Source organism: Miniopterus schreibersii (assembly GCF_964146895.1).
Source record: "Miniopterus schreibersii genome assembly, chromosome: 1".
Classification (NCBI taxonomy): domain Eukaryota; kingdom Metazoa; phylum Chordata; class Mammalia; order Chiroptera; family Miniopteridae; genus Miniopterus; species Miniopterus schreibersii.
Window position 1 is genome coordinate 198,864,262 of NC_138101.1, and position 22,299 is coordinate 198,886,560.

A 22,299-nucleotide genomic window follows, 5' to 3' on the forward strand; every position below is an offset into this window, starting at 1 on the left:
CCCCCCACCTCCGACGGCTACATCTCCATCTTGATCGTAGTTGATGTCCCTGCAGCACTGGGGACCAACGGTCACTCCCTTCCTCACTCGCTTCCCTCGGTGTCTGGGATTCCTCTCAGCTTTTATAATGACGAGGGGTTTGAGAGAGTGTGTGGGCTCTAGGAAGGAGCAATCCGCAGGAAACTCAGAGCAGGGGGGGCAGTGGGGTGACCAGGTGAGGGGAAGCCCCAGTGTCTGGTCCCACCTGCCTTTGGCAGCTTCTTCTGTTTCCTTTGTGAGCTCCTCTCCTCTCCTCTCCTCTCCTCTCCTCTCCTCTCCTCTCCTCTCCTCTCCTCTCCTCTCCTCTCCTCTCCTCTCCTCTCCTCTCCTCTCCTCTCCTCTCCTCTCCTCTCCTCTCCTCTCCTCTCCTCTCCTCTCCTCTCCCCTCCCCTCCCCTCCCCTCCCCTCCCCTCCCCTCCCCTCCCCTCCCCTCCCCTCCCCTCTGCTTACACGCTGTTGCCATCATGGGCTTTCATTCCCCATGGAATCTTGATTCCCCTTCTCTGCGGTCATCCCTCACTCTCCCCCACCACAGTCCGCCACCCCTGAGGCACCGAGGGCTCAGCATTTGCACCCAACCCGCCGAGTGTGTGCTCAGCTCCTGTGGTAGCTTCTGGGTTCCCCACATTCATGGCCCAGTGGGTCCTTCCACACACTGCTCAGAGCTGGTATACACCCCAGAGTAGTGAGGGCAGTGCCAGGGCACAAGGCCTGGGCTCCAGCCGGGAGACCTGGGTTCAAATCCCAGCTCTGTCCCGAAGAGGCTTCCCCGGTTCCATTTCTCTGACTGAAAAGGAGGCCCCTGGGGTCAGTGATGCCCTCGGTTGTGTGGACTCTTTTCCCTTTTTCCTTCTGCCCCTACTCTGTGCACCCAGAGGCCCCCAGCAGCTGTTCCAGGCCCTCCGCCCCCAGCTGGGCTGGGCCCCAGCACCAAGAGGAGAGTCACCATAGACAGGAGGCTCCTCAACCAAAGGTTGGCTCAGCCTCCGCCCTCCCCACAGCTCTCGGCTTCCAGTCCCGGTGACAGCGCTCCCCCCTCGGCCCTGAGGCCCACAGGCGACGGGGCCTGCTGTTACCCCTCTGGCTTCCTCACACCCGCCCACGTCTCTGTAAATAGTCCTTTACTAAACTCTCCTCGAATTAAGCGTGTTGTGTGCGCCATCTGTTCCCCGCCGGGCCCGCCTGGATCCTGGGGCCTCCTTGGCCCCGAGGCTGCGTCTGCCTGTAAACTCAAGCTGCTAAGCGAGGAGCCCGCGGCTGGGCAGAGTGGGAGGGGACCGCACGTGCCGGTCGGGGTGCCACAAGGCCTCGCTCGGGGCAGGTGGGCCTAGAGGGCAGGAGATCAGGAACTGGACGGTCACTGACTGCGTGTCCCTTTGTGGCTTGCACAGCACTACCTGTGGCGTCATCAGCACCCCCATTTGAGAGGCACATGGGACCCTGACCCTGAGCACCTTCTCAAGGCTTCTACTGAGTCTCACCTCCTTGCAAGGAATAAACAGCTTCCTGGAGCCTGAACTAGTTTCCCAAGCTCACAGCCACCTGCCCTCCATGTCTTTCCTGCCGCTGCGCCTTGTGCAGAGAAAATACCGAGAAAGCACGCCTGCGAGATCCCATCCTCTCTAGTTAGTAGGGGGGAAAGGCAAGGAGGGAGACACTGTGCCGGCAGGGTCAGCGGGGTCCCTCCTCTGCTTGCCTGGATCAATCGGGGCCCTGTGGCGGGCCACGGGCAGCGAGGCTGCTGCCTGCCGCTCTGGGAGGGCAGGCAGAATTAAGCAAAACACAGGCAGGAATAATTGGTCAATCGGAGAGAGGCAGGCGAAAGACGTTAAAAAGAAACTCACCTGCAGGCTGGAGGCAAATCTTCGCAGGGAAGCAGGACTCCTAGGCTTTAAAAGACTATTCCCCACCCCCGAGGTGCCCCCATTTCTGCCAAATGCTCCCTCATCGATTCCTTGATGAGATGGTGCAATTCAATCCACAAATGCTTAATGAGAACCTACTTTGCACCTAATTCTGCACCGGTAGCCCTTGGAGGGGATGAAATGGGTTTTGAAAAGTCAGGACGCCCTCCCTCCCTCCTTTCCTCTCTCAGCCTCTGTTCTGTGCAGACCTTAAGCAGGACTATGGTCTGAGACTTGCACCAGGAAACCTCTCTGGTTCAGGCTCTGCAGACCCTAGAGAGTTGGGAGGCCTGCAGGCTGATGCAGCCTTTGGTGACAGGGCCTGTGGCTTGGGCTAGGGTGGTGGTGGGAGGATGGGAACATGAGAGTGGACAGGAAAGCCGTTGGGGACTTGGGGACTGTGTGCACATAACCATGGGTGAGGCTGAGGAAGGCAGAGTCCAAGTCCTGGCTCTGGCAGCTGCTGGACGTGGTGCCCCTCCAGGAGGCCTGAGGGGTGAAGAGTGGAGATGAGTGGCTCAGAGACACCTCCAGGGTGGATGTCCGAAGGCAGGGGGCTCCCACCAAGGCACTAGCTCTGAAGTAGCAAAGGCAGAGGGAGCGGATTACATGGGTCAGGTGGCTGGGTAGCCCGAGGCCAGGCGGGAGAATGAGGGTGGGGAGAGACTGCGGCCGGCCCCAGGAAGCCCTCTTGCTTCCCCAAATTCCCTGACACCGAAACAGTGAAGAGAGGACCACCTCGAGTCCCAGCTAGAATCCTGTCCTGTGACATGACTGCTTCTGTTTTGAGTCTGTGGGCTTCCTAGTCTGACCTCAGATGGACCTTGTTAAATAAGGGAACCTGGGGGTTCCTCAAAGCACTGTTTATGATGGACTTTCACAGTCATCCAGGTGGGGTACCAGGCCCCGACATTCTAGTCCTGCTCTGCTGCGCCTTCCTGTGTGACCTAAGGAGGATCGCTCAGCCTCTCTGGGCCCCAGGATCAAGCTCTGTGGTGCACAAGGAGCCCCCACAGGTGGAGAGGGAGGAGGAACGGATATTTCTGTGCAGGGATCAATTTAAGGCTCATACTCATGGACTCAACTTGAGTTTGGGTACCAAGCAACCCCATGTGTGTGGGGGTGGGGGAGCTGGGGTCCCCTGCCCCCATTGTTAGCTGGAGCAGGGTTGCAGACAGAGAGGTAGGGCCTCTGGAGGCAGGAGCGTCACCATAGGAACGGGCTCACGGAGAGCAGTGCAGAGGAGCCAGGCACTGGGGGGGTGGCGGCAGGTGACAGTAGGGGGTGCTGACTGTGGCCTCAGTGCAGCTGCTCCCCACATTCCACATTCCTAGTACAGGAACCGAGAGGCCCTGGTGGGAGAGGACAGGGCGGAGGTAGGCGTGCCACTGTCGCCTTAGGGGCCCGCACTCAGCAAGCCCAGTTTTCGGGTCAGCAGCCCCAGAACCCGGAGATCGGAGGTGGTGAGCCGGCCGTGGCTGGAGTGGGCCATGCGAGGCCGCCAGTTGCTAGGACACAGGATCTTCCCGCGGGGCCCATAGTAACCCTTGGAGAACGGGCGTCTCATTCGTTTACTCATTAATTCACATAATCCACAGACACCTCGCGGGCCGCGCTGCAGGTCGCCTGCGAGGGGCACTTCTGGCCCTGCTGAGGTCAGACGCACGTGCAAAACCCATTAACACCAGGCGGGAAGGTGCGCTCGAGGTGGACGGCGACACCGGGAGCCGCCGGGGGAGGCCACGGGCTCGCGGGCTTCCAGGCCTGGGCCGGGGCGCTCGGGCGGGGGGCTGGAAGGACCTGCAGACAGGGGCGGGAGAAGGCTTTTGAGGAGGAAGAGAGGGGCAAACAGTGGCTCTCTGCGCCCCCCCTGCCCCCTCCCCCGGTCCCGCTTGGGCAGGGGCAGTGCCTTCCTTTTCAAGGGCTTCCTAACGCCTCGGAGGTAGCAGAGCCCCGAACACATTCTTTTAAATATAATTGAATGAAGATGCTAATGGCTTCTTACAAATGAGAATAAATATAGTACAGGAACAACTTCAGTTCCTTGAGGGCCATGTGTTTCCACATCCCTAAACTTGACAGGTGCGGCAGGCCTGGTCACGGGCACACACACAGCTTCCGCTTCATAGCCCTGGGCTCCTGGAGATGGAGAGAGTTTGCGATTCTGCCACAGTCACCCCAGAAACTCCTATGCTGGGGCCAAGGTGGAGGTCCTCCTCTCGGGGGCTCAGGGCTGCCTCTGTGGGTGCAGGAGGCCTCCCGTCCTGGCACACCCTGCAGGACTCCTATGCATCCTTGCACACCCAGCCTGAAGATGCCCCTCCAAGAAATGCTTCATCTCCCTCCCATGCCTTCCCAGCTCCCCCTCTGCCTCCCTCCCTCCCACACCACACCCCTGCATCTAAGCACGAGGCCTCCCACCTTTGAACTCTAGGAGATGAGGGACCACCCTGTGATCTATCATTGCATACCCTGCCCCCTTACTCTCCCCCCCCCTTCCCGCAGAGCCCCAGGCACACAGTAGGAGCTCAGCCAATGCTGAGCAGATCAAAGACTACATTTAAAGAGGTGTGGCTCCGTTTTATGGAAAATTAACTTCTGGGAATTTCTGATGAATGAAGAATTGCTGTACTTTTTGCCAGAGCTGCACTGACAGGCTGTGATGAAAAGACTCCTTTTTCCCGTAGTTCTGATCTCCTCCCTCCTGGGTGGGGGGGGAGTGTACCTACAAGGTGTGGAGGTGGGGCGGGAAGCGTCATTAATCCTCCCGAGACCCCCCAGTGCTCCCCACGCGAACTGCATGACTCAGTGGCGCCCTTTAAGGGGATCGTTTGATTGATGACGTGGACAATTAGACTTGTGAACTTGACATCCATGTCGATTCCAATGGTGAGGAAGGCAGCGAGAAAATCTATTTTTGAATCCTACCATCTATGAGGAGAAATCAGTTCTGTTTGGGGAGAGGCGCGATCCCGCTGAAATAAACACTAGATATGGTCTCAAACCAGCGTGCCCGGCTGCTCCCCACTCCCTCTTGTGTTTTTCCCTCCCTAGAACCTGTGGCTGGGCCGGGGGGGGGGGGGGGAAGCCACTTTCTCCCCCAGAGTCACGCACAGACCTGTGTCCGGGGCCGGGGAACACGGCGGGCCTGGGCCCTCACGCGCCTCTCCAGGCCCTGCGCACGAGGCCGGGAGCCCAGCAACTTGGTGGCCACGTTCTGCCACGGGCTCTGTCTCGCCAACGGCCACTTTACGCTGACGAGGCTTCTCTCTGATTAAACTAGAAACCAAGCCTTCATGTTCTTGAGCCTAAATGTACCTGGGTGCACCTCCAACATCCCTCTTTCCTTCACCTTCCGGTCCCCTCCCCTTTGCAGGAAAAAAGAGAATTTCTCTTTCCAGAGACAAACTTTAGCCTGGGGGGGAAAATCAGGGTAGCGGCAGCTATGTGTCTCTCAGGCGTTTGCAGGAGCCCTCACAGCCCCCAGGACGGCTGGGCTGCGCCCCCAGCCAACGCTGGGAGTGAGGGGTTCCCTTTGGGCCTCCCCACCATCCTCCCTGCTGGCTCACTCTTAAGCTCTGGTTGGCTGAGCAGGGAGCTCGAATCCCAGTTCTGCTTCTCATTACCTGCACAGCCGTCTCAGGGTCTTCAAGCCTCAGCGTGCTCATCTCTGAAATGGGCCTGCAGTCCCCAGCCCGCTGGGGGAGGCCTAAGCAGATGGCCTCTGCTGTGGGTGGGGGCTGAGCTGGAATCTGGAGCTGAGGGAGCAGAAAAGCCAGCCCCCTGCCAGCTTGTCTGTGAACTTCTAACCCAAGAGTTAGGGTGGGAAGTTTCCTGCCCACTGTCTCTGGGATATTTCAGTTCCTGACTAACTGGCCCCTCAGTTAAATGAGCAGTTCCTTTGGGAAGTCCTGTATCTCAGGCAGGGCCAGGGAGCTGAGTTGTCCCTTGGAGGGAAGATGGAGAATGCAGGGTGTTTGGTAGAAGGGAGGGGAAAGAGGGAACAAAACTCCTGTGGGTCTTCACAGGGCCTCAGTTTCCCCAACTGTGTAATATCCCACCAGGACCGGACCAATGCAGGTGTAGATACCTCCAAAACCAAGCTTGGCAATTATCAACTGGGTGGGGTGCGAAGCAGGATGGGGTGAGCCCCCCCAGCTGCCTTGCCCTGCTGTGCACGCCCAGGACAAGCTGGCCTCCAGGGGCCCCTCCAGCTGGGCCCTGCTGGTCTTCCCTGCTCAGCATTCTGTCCTAATCAAGGGCCAAGGGGTCTGGTGTAGGCTGGGGTGGTGTCAGTGTTTGGAGAAGGGCCGGAGATAACATTTCTGGAGATAACATTTCTCTGGCTCCCTCAGAAAACTTTCACCCATCACCAGCTCCCTTGTTGTCCAACCAGCTGGCCTCTGGCCTCTGGGCAGAAGGGACAGAGGACACTTTCTGGCTGTGGCGGGGGGGCTGGGACCTCAGGCGGAGCCGCTGGGATTGGGAGAGGGAAGGAGCCCAGGCTCAAGGTCCACTCTAGTCCCTGCTACCTGTGTAGACCACCTGCCAAGCTCTGCTGTGTGGGGGGTGGGGGCTGCCTGCTTCCTCTGGGATCCCAGAAGTTTGTACTTTGGAGAAGAGAGGAAAGGAAGGGAGGGGAGGGAAGGGAAGGGAAAGGGAGAGAAGGGAAGGGGAGGCGGGGAGGGCACAGATAGAGGAGCATCCGTCTGTCCGACTCCTCCAGCCCTGCACTCGCCAGCCCCCAGGGTCTGCTTGCAAACAGCAGACGGTGCTGACTTCTCCCCAAGGGACCCAACTGGCATTTTCATGCTCTCTGTGCAGCCGCGAAGCCGGTGACAATCAAGAGCCTCTCTCCCTGCCGCCGCTGAGAGACCCTTTCTCTCCTCTGCTGGCTGAAAAGAAGCCTCTGGTCTCCTGAATTTACAAACGCTTATTGACACTAGAGCAAAGCAACAGAAAGCTCCCGGCTCCCAGGTCCTGTGGGGCCGAGGCCCCTTCCCGCAGTAGCCCTGCAGGGGGCTCTGGCAGAGGCGGCTCCAAAAGCCCCTGCCCCCCCCCAGCTCCCCGCGGCCGACTGGGCGAGGCCGGTGGCAGCTGCTGGAAGGGCAGGAGAGGCCAGGCCTTGTAAGAACAGTGGTTTTCTACGCGTGAAAACCCGAGTTCCCTCTGGGGACAAGTGTGTCATCTCTGTTTACAGACAAGGAAGGTGGGCTCTGAGGGGAAGTGACTGGCCCAGGGCCCTCAGCAGTCAGGGGATGGAGCTGGGTTAGCAAGCAGGTGCCAGCCTGCAGAGGGAATGCCCTCTCCAGCTAAGCCTGTGGCATTTGGACACGGATGCCCAGGCCTCCTTCCCTTTCCAAAACTGGGGAGGGCGGCCGTGAGAGGGAGGGGTCCGGATGGGGGCGCATTGATGGCCTCTAGGGCCCCCCTGGTGCTCCTTGCAGTCCACACGGCACCTCGTGACTCGGTCTGAAGGGGGTGGTGCTCGACAGGGGCTGCTCAGCCCAGAGATCCCCGCCTGTCCTGATCGTCTGGCTGAGAACCCAGCCTTCCCGATCTGCCTGCTCAACTGTGTAGGATAATTTTGGAGGCTGAGGTCAGGGTCCTTGGAGGGAAGAGAGGTGGTGGTGGGGATCCAGGAAGCTATGGCCACCTCCATTCAGTGGACAGTTGGGCCTTTAGGTCTGGGCCCGCCGGCCACTCATTGTAGCCGGGGGCCTTGGGCCAAGGACGGTCCATATCTGGACTCAGTTTCCTCGCTTGAGAAGGGTCCATGGAAGAAGGGGGGTAATGGGAAGGTAGGGGCACTGGGTGGGTGCCCCTTTCTGGGTCTTCAGCAGAGAACACTAGGGGAGGGGCACCTTCCCCAAGGGGTTGAGGGCTTCCCTCCAGCCTCTGGGGAGCCAACCAAGAAATAGCCTGGAGTCTCCACCCCAGTTCAGACTTAGGGCCTTAGGACCCGTGTGCCTGGGCCCTCACCGTGACCTAGCCTCCCACACATGTCCCCAGGTCTGCAAGTGTCCTCAAACCTTCCAGGTCCCTGTGAGATGGCTGGAAGGCCAATGTCCCACCCCAGGTTCATAGTAGCAGATATATGCCCCCCCTCCACCAGCACCAGCACTGTGGGAAAGGGGAGATGACGTGGGGCAGGTATGAGATGGGTGAGCACCCAATCCTGCAGCTGGGCTCTGTATGCAAACTAACCTATGCAAATGCGGCGAACACAGAGGATCCTCCCCGAGGGTCCTGACCTCCTTTAATCACCTTCCTCCGTCCCCCACTGCTGCCTAGAAGCTCCTTCAAAATCTTCCTGAACCTCCCATATCCAGGCAAGACTGTGGGACCCTGCCCAACCCAGCGTAGGGTTCTAAGGCCCGGGCTGGGGGCTTTCCCTAGGAGCTCTTTGGAGAAGGAAGGTCTTTGGTAGGGTTTGAATCCCCCACCCCATGGCCCTGTAACCCCCGTCTGGAGGCTCCCCAGGGGGCCTGGAACATGTGTGGAGTGCTTGGTGGGCATCTGTGAGTGGGGGATAAGCATACTTGTGAGCCTGCCCGCACATGTCACTGTGGGCAAAGACAGGTGTGATCGTGTGTCAGTGTGTTTAGGTGAGTGTGCAACCGAGAGCCTGTGGCTTCTAAGTTCTGGGGACTGGGTAGCGTGTTTGTGAACATCGGGCGTGTGGCTGTGCATGTGCATGAAAGACGCTTGGGCAGAACCGAGGCCCTGCTGTGTGTGCAGGCATGTGGGGCGTGTGTGCCTGAGCAGGTGCTCGGCCATCTGCATGCTTCCAGGGGGTGTTCGCATGTTCAGGTGGGCACGTGGCTCTGCGCGCGCCTCTGCGTGGACGGCGGGGCACATGTCGAAAGATGCGGAGGGTTTCGTAACCGCATGGGCGCTGGCCTCTCCGCGTGCCCATGCCTGGGCGTGCGGCCCGCCCGGCGGTTTCGGGGAGGTGCGGCTGTGCTGCGGCGTGTGCTCGAGCTGTGGGGTGCGCTGGGGGCCTCGGGTGCGCCCACAGGTGTGCCTGCGGTTCCCTGCGCCTTCACGGTTGGGGGTCCTTGGCTTTTCCGGGAGTGCTTTTCTAGGTGCGCGTGCGACTCGGTGCGCATAAGCTTGCAGGGAGCGCGAGTGCGTCCCTGGGCGTGCGGACCGCGGCATGTGTGCCCGCGCCCTTGGCCACGAGCGTCCCGGTGCTTCCGCGCGCGCCGCAGGTTCCGAGGGTGCCCGTGGCCCGTCCCGGGGCGCGCGGCCGGGCCAGGGGGGCCCCTCGGACTCGGCTCCGCGGGCCGGCCGTGCGCGCCCGTGCGCCGTCCTGTGCGGGGAACGCGTGCTCGGGGCGCGCGGGGTACCTGTGCCCGTCTAGCCAAGAGTGCGCCTCGTGCGCGAGCGGGTTTCCGGGACGCGGCGGGGGGGGGCGGCCCCGCGAGGGGCGGGGGTCACCGGGACTGGCCGGCGCCGGCCCCGTGCGCGCGGAGGCGGGGGCGGGGGGCGGGGGCCGCGGGGGGGCGACCGTACGAAAAGGGCGGCGCGCGCGGCGGCGGCGGCAGCTCGGCGGCGGCGGCGGAGAGCGCAGCGCGGAGCCCGGCGCAGCCCTGGCTTTCCCCTCACCGCGCTCCCGCGCCCCCTTTCGCGTCCGCAACCAGAAGCCCAGCGCGGCACCCAGAGCCGGACCCGCGCCCGCCCCGCTCCCGGGACCGCGACCCCGGCCGCCCCGCGATGACCGCGACCGCAGCCCTCCCGCCCGTCCTCTTGCTCCTGCTGGCCTCCGGCCGCAGTGCCCGTGGTGAGTGCCCCCGGCGGCTCGGCTCGCGCCCCCTCTGGGGAAGCCTGCGACGCCCCCGGCCGCCCGGCGCCCCGCACGCCCCGTCCCACGCGCCCCGGTGCCCGCCCGTCACGCCTAACCCTAAGCCCCGCGCCGCGCCCGCCTCGCCCCCTGCGCGCTCCTCGCATGCCAAGCCCTGCCTGGGGGCCCCGGGGGGCAGGGGAGGCCTGGGACCCCCACCCCTTCCTGCCCCGCAGAAGTGGCGCTCGGAGGGGTGTCGGTGCGCCGAGACTGGAGGTCTGGAGAAACGAGGTGATGCTGGGCGTCCTCTGTGAAAGGCTCTAGGGTGCAACTTTGGGGGTCCCTGTGTGCGCGCGGGGGTACAGGTCTGTGGGGGCCGTCATAGCCCCAAATTCCCAAGCAGGAGCCCCGCCTGGGCCCCTCCCGCATGTCCCTAGGTGAGGGGCTGCGACACTTCTGTCCGCAGTGACCATCTGTCTCTGAGGACACAGGGGCCCCCCCCGCGGTGCCCCCCCCCCCTGCACCGGTGGTTCTGCGGGAGGGGGCTGTCTGGAAAGCTGGAGAGCAGGTTGAAGTAAATGCACACAGTAGGCGCCTGTGAAGACGTCAGAGCCCTGGAGTAGGGCCAGAGCCCAGTGGGCTCCGCAAAGCCCTTGCGCAGGTTTTTTCCTGTGGAGAGTGTGGGGCGGGGGGACCTGGGGATCCAACCTGCAGCCCCGCTCGACTGGGGTGAGCCTTCGAAACACCCAGATGCCTTACCTGTGAGCCACCAGGTGAACCTGTCTGGGCTTCCACAGAGACAAATACCTCAAAATCGGCTCCCCCTTTTAGCTCACTTAGCCAAATTGAGGGTTTGGCTGAGTGCCCAGGGGTCAGAACCTGCCCATCCACTGTCTCCCCCACCCCAGCTTTAGGACTTGAGGTTTTGCACTTTGTTTGGGGGAAACTGAGCTGTCTGGCCTGCTGGTGAGAATGAAGCGATGTCTGTGGTCACGCCACAACCAGGAACGCGGCACAGAGCGTTTCCCCAGCGGGCGGATGGGAAGTGCCTACTGTGTGCCTGCTGCAGAGCCAGAGGGTTTGCGCTCCCTCGAGGGAGCCGGTGGGCTCGGCCTCGGCCTCGGGGCCCTGTGGGATGAATGGTGTAACATTTCTTGTGCCTCAGGAGCTGAATGCTTCCCGGCCTGCCACCCCCAGTATGGAGTCTGCGAGGAGGATGATGTCTGCAGGTAATCGAGTGGCCCCCACAGGCACCTTGGGGGGGCTAGGGCAGAATACTGCAGAGTCATGGTATCAGGCAGGAGAAAAGGGGGTGGGGGCCCTGGCCATTGGGCTGCAACAAACAGGTTCCTCACCCACTCAGGAAACTGGTGGGGGGATGAGGGCGGGGGGGCGGGGGGCGGCCACAGCTCCCGATGACACACCATTGCAGGCCACTGCGGCAAAACCAAAAAGCCAAAACGCAGCACTCTCCTGGGCTCTCAGGGCCCCGTCTGTCTGCTCCTCAGACGGTCCTGGTTTAAGCTGCTCCATTCAGGTGACTGGGGCTTGCTTCCTGGGACCCACTGGTCTGGCACTGTGCAAAGACCCCTGAGGGCCCCTGGTTTCACAGAAAGCAGCCCGAGCTCCCTCGTCACCCTTGCCCACCCTCAAATGTACCCTCCCCACCCCCTGCAGGTGCCAGCCTGGCTGGCAGGGCCCCCTGTGTGACCAGTGCATGCCCTTTCCTGGCTGTGCTAATGGACTCTGCGTGGAACCCTGGCAGTGCATCTGCAACGACGGCTGGGATGGGGACATCTGCGACATAGGTGGGCACTTGCCCTGCCCTTACCCACCCCCACCCTGCCTTCTGCCCCAGCCGAGGCCTCCCAGCCTGCTGGCTGCCTCCCCTCCCCCTCCTGCCTTATTCCAATGCACCTGGTGCTCTGTATGGTAATGATCTGTTTATACACTTCCCGCTGGTGGCAGGGGCCTCCTCACAGGTAGGGGACTGGCACCCTGCACCCAGAGAAGGCTCTGGGGTGGGGGTATCAGGGAGCTACCTGTGGAATCAAGAGTCACAAAGTAAAAAACACGCCACACAAAGCTGAGGGGGGCCTGTGGGGACCACAGACCCGGGGAACCTGCCCCCGTCTCTGAAGCTCAGGGAGTAGAAAGGACTGGGGGGGGGGGGGGTGTGACGCAGAACTGAGACTCCAACAGGTTTACACTGGAGACTGTTACAGGGAGGCTGCAGAGAAACAAACAAACAAGGGGGGAGGGGAGATCAGCCCTGGGTGGTGGGCAGCGGGGGCGAGTCAGGGCCTGGGACAGGGCTGGGGGCTGTGGCGGAAGAGCCAAGGGGTAGGGGGGGCTGGGGAAGGCTGAGAAGTGGTTAAGGTGTGTGGGGGGGTTGGTGTCATCTGTTGATTTCATTAATTTATACAATCTGTGCCCTCCATTACCCCGAGCAATGGAGAGTTGGCTCTTGCTTGCGTTTTCAGGCGGCCAATGTTCACCTGAGCCCATTCTTATTTGGCAAATCCTGCCCACAAGCCTGGGCAGACTGATGTCCTCGAAAAAACACCAGCAGCCGCCTAGACAGTGCCCAAGGGCCTCTGTCCCTTGGTCCCCAACATTAGCAGAGACTAATAGGGAAACTGAGGCTTAGAGAGGCCAAAGGGTTTGAGCAGGGCTAATTCTCATTCTGGGCTTTTTCTAATGCCCTCCACCCCATTTAGGGAAAAACCTAAGAGCAGCTGGCTTTCAAAACTAAGCCCCCCACAGTGTCTCCGGTCCTTGCAGGGCCCCCCCTCGCACTGTGGCGCAGTATTTTATCAGCAGCTGAGTCACGCTCTGGCCCGAAGCTCTGCTGCCCCTCCCGGGCACCCTTGCAGTAGCTCTGCTTGGGGACCAAGGGATCCCAGAGATGTCACTATCTGGGATCAGGGCATTCAGCCTGGAGCCCACCCACTGGTATCTAAGCCCAGGGCTCCCCATGAGGTTTCCAGACCAAGGACCCCTCCTCACTGGGTTGATAAAGGCTCTCAGCTTAGGACGCTGGGTGCATGGGAATAGCCCCCCAGTAGCCGAGGGCCCTCTACCCCTTTTCCCCTGGTCTTTCAGGCTGTCACTGTCACGGTCTGTTGCAGCACAGCTGCTGCCCCGGCTTGGCCCCCTCCCCCACTGGTAGCCTTCTCCTTGGGCAGAGGTGGGCTTGGCCTCCGCTCAGGAGGCCTGACACCACCGGGACAGGAGTAGGGTCGCCGCCAGCCCTTTAACCTCAATTTTAGGCTCCAGGTGACTGCAGAGCCCCAAGCAGAGGGCGGGGAGCCGGCCTCTCACCGGGGCTTTGCTGGCGCCTCCCCTCCCTAATGACAAATCCTCTTTCTGTGTCCTTGCTCCCAGCTGGGCTCTCTTGAACCCCTGATGGGCTTGGGCTGGGCCATCAGCATGGCATTCAGGCCTGTCCTCATTGATCCCTGGCCACCTCCCCTCCGCGAGGGCCCAGGTCTCTGTGACAGGGAAAACCTGTACATGTGTGGACCCTCCCTGCCATCTGCCTTAACTTGCCGTGTCTCTGGTTGGCCCTGGCTTTCTATTTGGTCAAAAATCAAAGCTAAAAGGTCCCTCAGACACCAGCCAGGGGGAGCCCCTCTTTTCTTAAGTGGAAAAAGCAAGGCACAGAATGGGGAGGGTCCCGCCTCCGCAGCTGGCTGGAGGTGGGCATAGATGAGGTCCCTCCCTGGCAGGCAGGGGCCTGGGGGCCACACTCAGAGAGCCCCTGACCCAGGCCCCTTTGTCCCACTCATCCTGGGCTTGTTGAGCCAGGCGGGGTAGTGAAGTGTGGGTGACCGGAGGTGTAAAGAGGCAGTGGGGATGCACCTGTGTTCATGGAAATGATAGTTCTCATCAGAAGGGCAGCCTTTCTATCGAGGCCCCTTTAGCTGAGGAGCTGAGAGCAGAGAGACCACCTGGAGGTGGAGGCAGAGCTGGGCTCAGTCACACCTCCATGTCCCTCCTGCCCCTCTGGGATGGACTATAGGTATTTCTAACAGTTGGGCTACACTAGTCTCCCAAGTGGCAGACCCCCCAAAAACATGACAAGCTGGATGTGTGCACTTGCATGGAGGAGGCAGGCATTGGGGACCCCAGCTCAGCACACTTTTGGGGGAGGGAAGGTGTCTGAGTGAAGGTCAGGATGCTGGACTTAGGGGTGACTTGGTTCCCCAGAAAAGGGTACAGAGCCCTGGATTGAATGACATTGAGTAGCTAGGACTTTCTGTCCCCAGTCCCCGTGACCTAACACGAGGAAGCCCCTTCAGCTCCCTGAGCTGTTCAGGAATTTTGGGGGGTCACTACACCCCCATACTCAGGACCCCACTTGGTGACCTTTGGCCGTCTCCACAGACCAGCTGGAGGGCTGTCTTCCAGCTTCCACCTGGGAAGCCGCCTTCCAGCCTCTGTCCCCCCTCACCTCCCTGGTGGAGGGGGTGACAAGGTCTGATTTTCTGGCTCCTCCCCCAGACATCCGGGCTTGCACCTCGAACCCCTGTGCCAACAACGGGACCTGCACGAACCTGGATGCCGGCTACGAGTGCTCCTGCGTCCCAGGCTTCTCGGGGAAGGACTGTCAGACCAAGGACGGGCCCTGTGTGATCAACGGGTAAATATCTTCCTCCCGGTTACCGGCTACGCAGGACTTGATGAATGCTGCCTGATTCCCCTCCCCACCCCTAAAGATCCTTTCAGGCTAACCCAGGGGGACCTGTCTCCAGACAAAAGACCAGTAAGTGCTCCTCCGCAGCCCCGTGGGGGGCCGCCCTCCATCAGGGGACATGTCGTTTCCATAATTTTTTCAAATGACCTGAAGGCGATTTCATGTTCCCCTGCTCGCCCCAAGTCCGTACAAGTGTGAATGACAGTAGATTGGGACTGTGAACCGAGCTCCCAGCTGCATAATTTTCTAAAGGCGACCCAAGAAATCAGGATTTCGAGGAACTCAGGCTACTTTTGTGAAACCCAGGCACCCTACTTTAGGGGGTGGTTTTGGGGACTGGGCAGCTCTGCAGGTGGGTTTCTTGGGACGTCCCAAGAGGATGTGCTGGGCTGAGGGAAAGGGGGGCCGTGGGACAGCACAGGGTGGGGCCGGGGTGGGGGGTGGACAGGCCATGAGGGCCAGGGGTTGAGGTCCAGCCCTTAGCTGCCCTCTGTGGGGAGGGGCTCTGGAGCTCCTGGGCAGTGGGCACAGAGGCAGAATGGCCACTCGCCTCTCTTGAGCCCCCCTGAGCAGCGCTTCCCAGCAGCCCAGCCACTGCTGGCCCTTGTGTGCGTAGCTGCAGGGATGGGGCATAAGGCGAGGCCGGGGGAGGTCTCGACAAAAGCAAGAATTCAACCTGGAACCCCATCCCGGCCCAGGGGCTGCCCTCGCCTCCGAGGGAGAGAGCTAGGATGCCATGGCAGCGCCCCTTGCCCTGGCATCGCAGGGTGGCGTGGAGAAGCCCAGAGCTGGCTGGCGTCGCAAATGGGCATTTGTGAGGCATCGAAAGACCAGTACTTGAGGGGGGGTGGAACTGTGCCTCGAACACCGTGTCTGCTTATTAGAGAGAAGGGAAAACGCAGAGCAAGCCCTTTAAAATATTTTGCTTTTCTCTCTAACAAAATACAGCCCAGGGTCCTTGAAATTCCTTCAGAGCCCCTTTCCCCTGCAGCCTCCTCCAAGGCGCCCACCGCCCCTTTCTCCCCTGGAGCCTCGGCATTTATCAGATGACAAAGGGCCCGCTCGTTTAGAAGCACTTACGTTAAACGCTCCGTGCTCCGCTCTGAGCAAACAGCTTGGGGCTGCAAGCTGCACTTGGGTGAATGAGCTACCATTAACCAGTGGCACGGACGCAGACACACACCGCGTATTTCTTTCACTCTGAGAGTCCCCAAGGGTTTCCGCACAATACCCCGCAGGCTCGCTCCGCTGAAAATAAAAGTAAAAATAATAATGGGGTGGTGATGGGGGCGGGGGTGGGGGGGTGGAGGAGACAGGCAGCCACGGGTGTGGCTGGGCCTCAGGGGCCCCCGGACCAAACTAAAGGAGGGGGCTCGCTCCAGCCCTGCGTCATCACTGACTGTGCCCCTCCCAGCCTCAGTTTCCCCCAGCGGGTCGGGAGTGCTCGGGGTTTCCCCCAGCGGGTCGGGAGTGCCTCAGCCGGCCAGCGGGCCCTCGCGGGCGGGGGTCACAGCGGCCGGCGTCACCCGCTCACCCGCCCCCTGCCCACGGCACGCAGTCCTAGCCCAGCCCCGAGCCACCTCTGCCCGCCCCCCGTGTCGCAGCTCCCCCTGCCAGCACGGCGGCACCTGCGTGGACGATGAGGGCCGGGCCTCGCACGCCTCCTGCCTGTGCCTCCCCGGCTTCTCCGGCAACTTCTGTGAGATCGTGGCCAACAGCTGCACCCCCAACCCGTGCGAGAACCAGGGCATCTGCACCGACATCGGGGGCGACTTCCGCTGCCGCTGCCCCCCCGGCTTCGTGGACAAGACCTGCAGCCGCCCGGTGAACACCTGCGCCTCGGACCCGTGCCTGAACGGGGGCACCTGCCTGCAGCACTCCCAGGTGAGGTTCGAGTGTCTGTGCAAGCCCGAGTTTACCGGCCCCGTCTGCGGCAAGAAGCGCGCGGGCGGCTCCCAGCAGGTCACCCGCCTGCCCGCCGGGCACGGGCTGGCCTACCGCCTGACCCCCGGGGTGCACGAGCTGCCCGTGGGGCAGCCCGAGCACCGTGTCCTGAAGGTGTCCATGAGGGAGCTCAACAAGAGCACCCCGCTCCTCTCCGAGGGCCAGGCCATCTGCTTCACCATCCTGGGCGTGCTGACCAGTCTGGTGGTGCTGGGCACCTTGGGCATCGTCTTCCTCAACAAGTGCGAGGCCTGGGTGGCCAGCCTGCGCTACAACCACGTGCTGCAAGACAAGAAGAAGGTGCTGCTGCACTACACCAGCGGCGAGGAGCTGGCGGTCAACATCATCTTCCCCGACGACAAGGTCGACGTGGCCGCCTTCAAGGAGGCGAGCGACGAGGAGATCTAAGCGGCGCCCCCGCCGCCCCCCCGGGCCCCGCACGCTCACTCTCCGCGGTCCGTGTAACCTGTGGGTGACCCCGCTAGCTCCCGCGCCACCTCCGGTGGACGCCGCGCTTCCCCGTGTTCTCTGTGCCGCTGTGTGACCAGCGCAAGCCCGAGCCAGCCGCCTCCTCTCTCTCCCTAATGCATGATCCCAATAATAAGAATTTCATCTTTAAACGAGTAAAAGAAATAGTATGTCATTCTAAACTCTAAATTTAGCATAAAATCAAAAAGACAAAAAAAAAACAAGGCAACTGGACCAGGACTCGGTGCCGACGCCCTTCTCCCCGAGGGGGGGCCTCGGCCACAGGGTCCTCGTAACGCATCCTGCTGACCAGCCACTGTGAAAAGGGCTACGACCCCCCCTCGTTCGTTAATTCTCACACGCCACATCCGACTCGCACTCACGTCAAGTCCAACATCGCGGTCTGTAGATCTTAGTGATTGAGTTGAGATTGTGCAGAGTGCAGTGGCCGTGTGTCCAGGCAGAGAGAGAGAGAGAGAGAGCCCAGGGTCGGCTGCTGGGGGGCCGGGACCTCATCCCAGCCCTGCCACTGACTCGCTGTGTCATCCTTGGCGAGCCCCCTCCCCCACCCCGGGCCCACCTTTTTGCCCCTCTTTAGGGAGGGGCTTGAACACAGTGACCATCGCGGTCCTCTCTTGTCTAAATCTCAGAATTAGGAGCGACGGGGAACGAACCACGACAGCTCCCGACCCCGCGGGTTAGAATCAGGGGAAGACCAGGTCTCGTCCTGGGGTCGGACTGTTGCGGTCTGTCCCGATGCACACCTGAAATCACCCCTAAGTGCAGTTCTCATGGTGGGGAGCCTCCAGGCCCACTTTCCACTTGGGAAAGATTGGCCGCTCAGGCAGGCGACCCACCCACCCACCGTAAGCTCCAATACTTTAGCTCCCCCCCCCCTTAGATTAGCGATATCCCTTAAAATTTAAATGCATCCGAACCACAAGTGCCCCTGGCAAAATCTGAGCAGCAACACAGCCCTCCCCAAGGTGTTCACGGGGTTTAGTGGAAATTGTGGCTTGTGGGGCGTTTTCTAGTTCTGTGGCCGGAGCGGTGCCGGGCCTGGCCCGCGTAGCTATGGGCTTCCTTTGTGTTGCTGAGTTAGTCAGTCTCAGATCCCGAAAGACCTAGCCAGTTTCTGAATTGCGAACTTGACTTTTTTTTAAGAAGAGCATCTATTTTTTTGGCAAAAAAATAGAAGGAAATGGGACAGAGCTCTGTTTAGCTTCCCAGCCCTGAGGGTCGGGCACCTAAACAGCCCTTGGGTACCAGATAGGACTATTTTGCTTCTTAAAGTATTTGGATAGGAATCAGTCCTCCGAGCTTTGCTGAGTATCACTGCCCTGTTTACCTTGCTCCAAGCATCACCATCGCCTTCATCATCTCGGTCATTCAGATCACCTCGCACACACCACATGCGTCACCGTCATCACAAACCATCCGCCTTGTCACCCTCCGCCGCTGGACCACCCCCAAGGCCCTTCTGATTCTCATTCAAAGCCTGTCATTTTCCCCAAACCCTGATGTCCCACCCAAGCCACTGTCATCATTCCCAATTCCTTAGCGTCCCAGCCCCGACATGCCACCCTGGTCACCCCGTCCCTGACAGGTGATGTCACCCCAAACTCCCATCACCTCCCCCACCAAGCCCCTCCCATCTTCACCCCAAATCCCTCCCCATTTTACACCTGCCCTTCCCCTCTTGCCTCCCCACAATTCTCCCTCGATCCCCAAACCCTATCACCACTGCCAAGTCCCCTCCCACCCCAAGCTCCCCTTGCCCTCCCCCTGCCCCCCCGACCCTCACACCATGGTTTCCCCACCCCCAGTCTCTGACAACCCCCCCCCAAGTCCCCGCTCCTCCCCACAAGTCATTCGAGTCAACATCTCATTTTGAGTGTGTCTTAAAAATTTTAAAAAGACAAAAAAAATAAAGATCTGTTAGCACGTGCCAGGTGGGTGTCCGGCACCCGCCTGGCCTCTCACGTGAGACCTTGACCGAGTCGACTACCGGTTCTGATCCTCAGTTTCCCCAAACTTGAAATTCTGAGATTGGACGAAATGATCAAATTCTCCGCTCCACCTTTGCGACCTCCACGCCGTGGAGAACGGTCTTGTCCCCCTGTGACAGGGACAAGACGTCCCATTACCCATCCTTGACCAACTGCTCATCGGTCCATCGAGTCACCCACCATTCATCCGATCAGGACGCATTTCCAAGGCCCTGCGGAGCGCCAGGCGGGCCGCAGGAGGAGGGGCAGCCTGGGAGGGGCGGGGACCCGCAGGTGTCCCACAGGTGTCCCCAAGCGCAGTGCAGGTAAATGCTGTGGGAGCAGAGGACATGCCTCCCCGAGAGCCTGACCATCTCACTTCCCACGCAACAAATTCTCTCTTACCAGCACCCATGTGGCCGCCCCACCCAAATTCCGCAGTGCCCGCCGCACACGTCCCGCGAGATCAGAACAGGGTCAGCCCCTCGCCACGGTCCTCACGCCACGCAGAAGTGGTGCGTTCCCGCCCCGGGGGGAGCCACGTTCTGCTGAGAGAGCCGGACTTGCGGCTGCCCATCCGCACCGCCGTGCGTGTGGGGTAGTGTGTAGTTTACGCAACCAAGGGAGAAGCTCAGAGACAGCTGTCGGCGACATGGAGACATGATCACCAATTCGGCCCCCAAATTGAGAGAGGAGTAGGCGCGATTATCTTGTAACCCAAAAAAATGTCAAAAATGTCACTGGCGCTCTTTTTGGCTTCCCCACTTACTTGCCCAGACATGCAAAAAATTTTGTTTATTAAAAAATAAACAAAACCCAAGGGCTAGTCACGTGTTTTTGTGCTGTGTTATGCGCCGGGCCATACTTGTCCCTTCCCCAGGCAGGAGGGGTCGGGGGCCCACCCCCCCGGGGGCCCTGCTCTGGCCCCGTCCGGCCCTTTGCATGTGGGGAGGAGGCCGGCCGAGGGTGAGCCCACCCACCCCTTCCAGACCACCCTCGTGTGTTTGCGGATGGGAACTTCCTGCCCCCCTCGAGCGCCTGCAGAGGCCCCTTCCCTGCTTCTGTCTCCTGAACGGTGGCCGTCTGTGGGTGGTGTGGGTGGAGCAGGGACATGCGGATGGAGGGGGCAGATGAGGTGGCAGGTCGGGTCCCTCCCCATGGAGTCCAGGGCCAACGCTCTCCAGGCACAGGTTCCGTCCAGACTCCAGATTGGGGGGAGGGGGTCTTAGAGTCCACACTGCCCCCCCCCAGGACTTAGTGAAGGTGGAATTGTCCAGGTGTTTGATACGTAGGGGACTCGTCTTTTTTAAACAGTGGCGCATCAGGTCTGTGAGTCCCCCATTCATTCTCCTGACTCGGGCCCTGCACCCGTTGGGAGGGACCCGCCTCTCTTCAGGCCCCAGGCCCGTGACCACTGCCTTGTTTGTTGGGTGAGCTCAGTAAAGACGTTCTTTCTAAGTCCCATGGGGCGGCTGACATTGCCTGTGCCCACCCTGAGGGGGTCAGCCAGAGCCCCACCTCCTGCCGGGGCGGAGGAGCTTCGTCCAAGCCCTCACCCTGTTGGCCCAGAGGGTGGCCCTCAGGGTGGGGAGGTCTCCTCTCCACTTCCTGCCACCTCCTGTCCCTTCTCTGCCAGGTCACTGCCACCGCCCACCCAGATGCTCACGTCAGGCCCAGGAGTCCCTGAGGCTCCTCCCTCCTTCGCCCCCACACCCGGGTGTGGTTTGGTCTCCTGCCTGGACCACCCCCACTCAGCCCCCCAGGGGTGGGGGTCTCTTCAAGGCTGAGGGACACACAGGGACAAGCAGGGGGATACAGCCTCAGGGACAGGTGCCATTTCAAAAACCATAAGAAAATAAAATGACAGTGTTGAGGTAATAAACGTAGAAACTTCTGGGAAAGGAATGAATGGGTTTTCCAGGCAAATGTTCATTACCCAGAATCCTCCCGCGGCCAGTAGGGTTAGAGCCCCACCTGGGAGGAGACCCCCCAGTGGACCACCTGCCTGCTACCTGACCCCGGTCCAGAGCCTTTGACCTTTGACGGACCTGGCGCATCCAGCTGGAGACACGGTTCTGTAGCAAAAATAAAGACAAGATGAGGGTCTTTTCATTCTTTCTTCAGAGCTGGGAAAGTGAACCCAACAAAGGCAGCGAGAGAGCTCCTGTCCCCGCTCCTGAAGAAAAGAGCTCAGTAAAATAACCAATAGGGAACAGCCAAATATTTTTTTAAAAGTCCTGATCAAGAGCATTTTCTGGGAAAACAAGGCCAATAATACTAACAAACGTGTCCGTGGAGAGCGAGCCCTGGGGAGACCCAGGAGGGCGGGGTGGGGGGGTGGATCACTGGAGTCACTGCAGCCAACCATGGGTCAGGCAGGCGACCTGGGCAAAGGACCCCGGAGGAAGACCCAGCCAGTGCGCGGGACCTGCTTCATCCCACAGGCAGCGGGGCAGCAGGGGTGAAGGGAGGGCTCCGCTTGGGGCCTCCTGCAGTGTGGCCAGTGCGGAGGGCTCAGAGTGCTGTGGTCCTGGCCGTGAGGGCCGCAGGGTGGGGAAGACCCCAGGACGCAGGGCGGGTGGGTGTGAGGGTGGGGGATACGTGGTAGTGGGGATTGTTGCTTTGTGGGGCCCTTGCCCGGTGCCCAGAGCTCGGGGAGCCAGCCAGGAAAGCACCTAGCAAGCTCCAAGCGGGGGAAGAGATATGAGCTGCACATGCAGGGGGTCAATGGACAGAAAGAAGGTTCCGGAAGGAGAGTGAGGCGGGAGGGGCCAGCTGGACAAAAAATTAAGGGGAAGGTGGGCTCCTGGGGCCCCCCGTCCAGGCTTACAGTGTGGAGCGGCCTGGGCACCTGGGTCTGGGCACGGCTGCTGGGCCAACGACAGACATAGTACACTTGTGACCTCAGGCCTGTGACTTTCTTTTCTTCAGGAAGAGAGTACTGGCCCTGTACATCTGTCACCCCTCCAAGAAACTGGCCTAGTTCAAAGTGGGAAACCCAGCCCCAGGTCCCAGCCAGGGGCAGGGCATTCACAGCTGGTTGGGAGGTGCTGGGGGCTCCGCCCTGCTCAGAAGCAAGTTTGGCTCAGGACATGGCCGCACCATGACCACAGTGAAGATGTCCACAGGAGGGGAGACCAACTGTCAACCCCAAAACAGGTCAAAAGAAAAAACATATAATACCAATTCAATAGAGACCAGAGGGAATTTAATACAATACTAGGGAAAAGTACATATTTCCTTAAAGTCATAAAAAACTTCTGTCTAAAACGGACACCTAGTATCCTACTGGTCAGTAAAACCCGAGGGCAGGTAAGGTTTTGCGTTTCACGGTGGCAAAGGGCTTTGGCTTCAGAGGCAGAGGCCGGGTGACACCTGGCTCTGTCCCTTGGGCCACCTCGCGTCTTCAGGTCTGCTTCCCTGTCTGCAGAGGAGCAGCCTCAGTCTGTTTGGGCCACCAGGACAAAATAC

General features: G+C 60.6%; 1 protein-coding gene across 3 annotated transcripts; it reads left to right on the plus strand.

The window, feature by feature from the left end:
- The first annotated feature begins 9,494 nt into the window (after positions 1–9,494).
- On the plus strand, positions 9,495–16,992 carry DLK1 (delta like non-canonical Notch ligand 1). Of its 3 annotated transcripts, none has more exons than XM_081136577.1 (6): positions 9,495–9,729; positions 10,895–10,958; positions 11,407–11,537; positions 14,236–14,374; positions 16,033–16,312; positions 16,538–16,992. In XM_081136577.1, the coding sequence occupies exons 1-6, from the start codon at positions 9,663–9,665 to the stop codon at positions 16,778–16,780; spliced, it is 924 nt and encodes a 307-aa protein (XP_080992703.1). In that variant the 5' UTR covers positions 9,495–9,662; the 3' UTR covers positions 16,781–16,992. The 3 variants fall into 3 exon arrangements, with proteins under 3 accessions (XP_080992703.1, XP_080992702.1, XP_080992701.1); XM_081136576.1 differs by having other exon boundaries at positions 9,496–9,729; positions 16,532–16,992; XM_081136575.1 differs by having other exon boundaries at positions 9,496–9,729; positions 16,033–16,992.
- Positions 16,993–22,299: the final 5,307 nt, after the last annotated feature.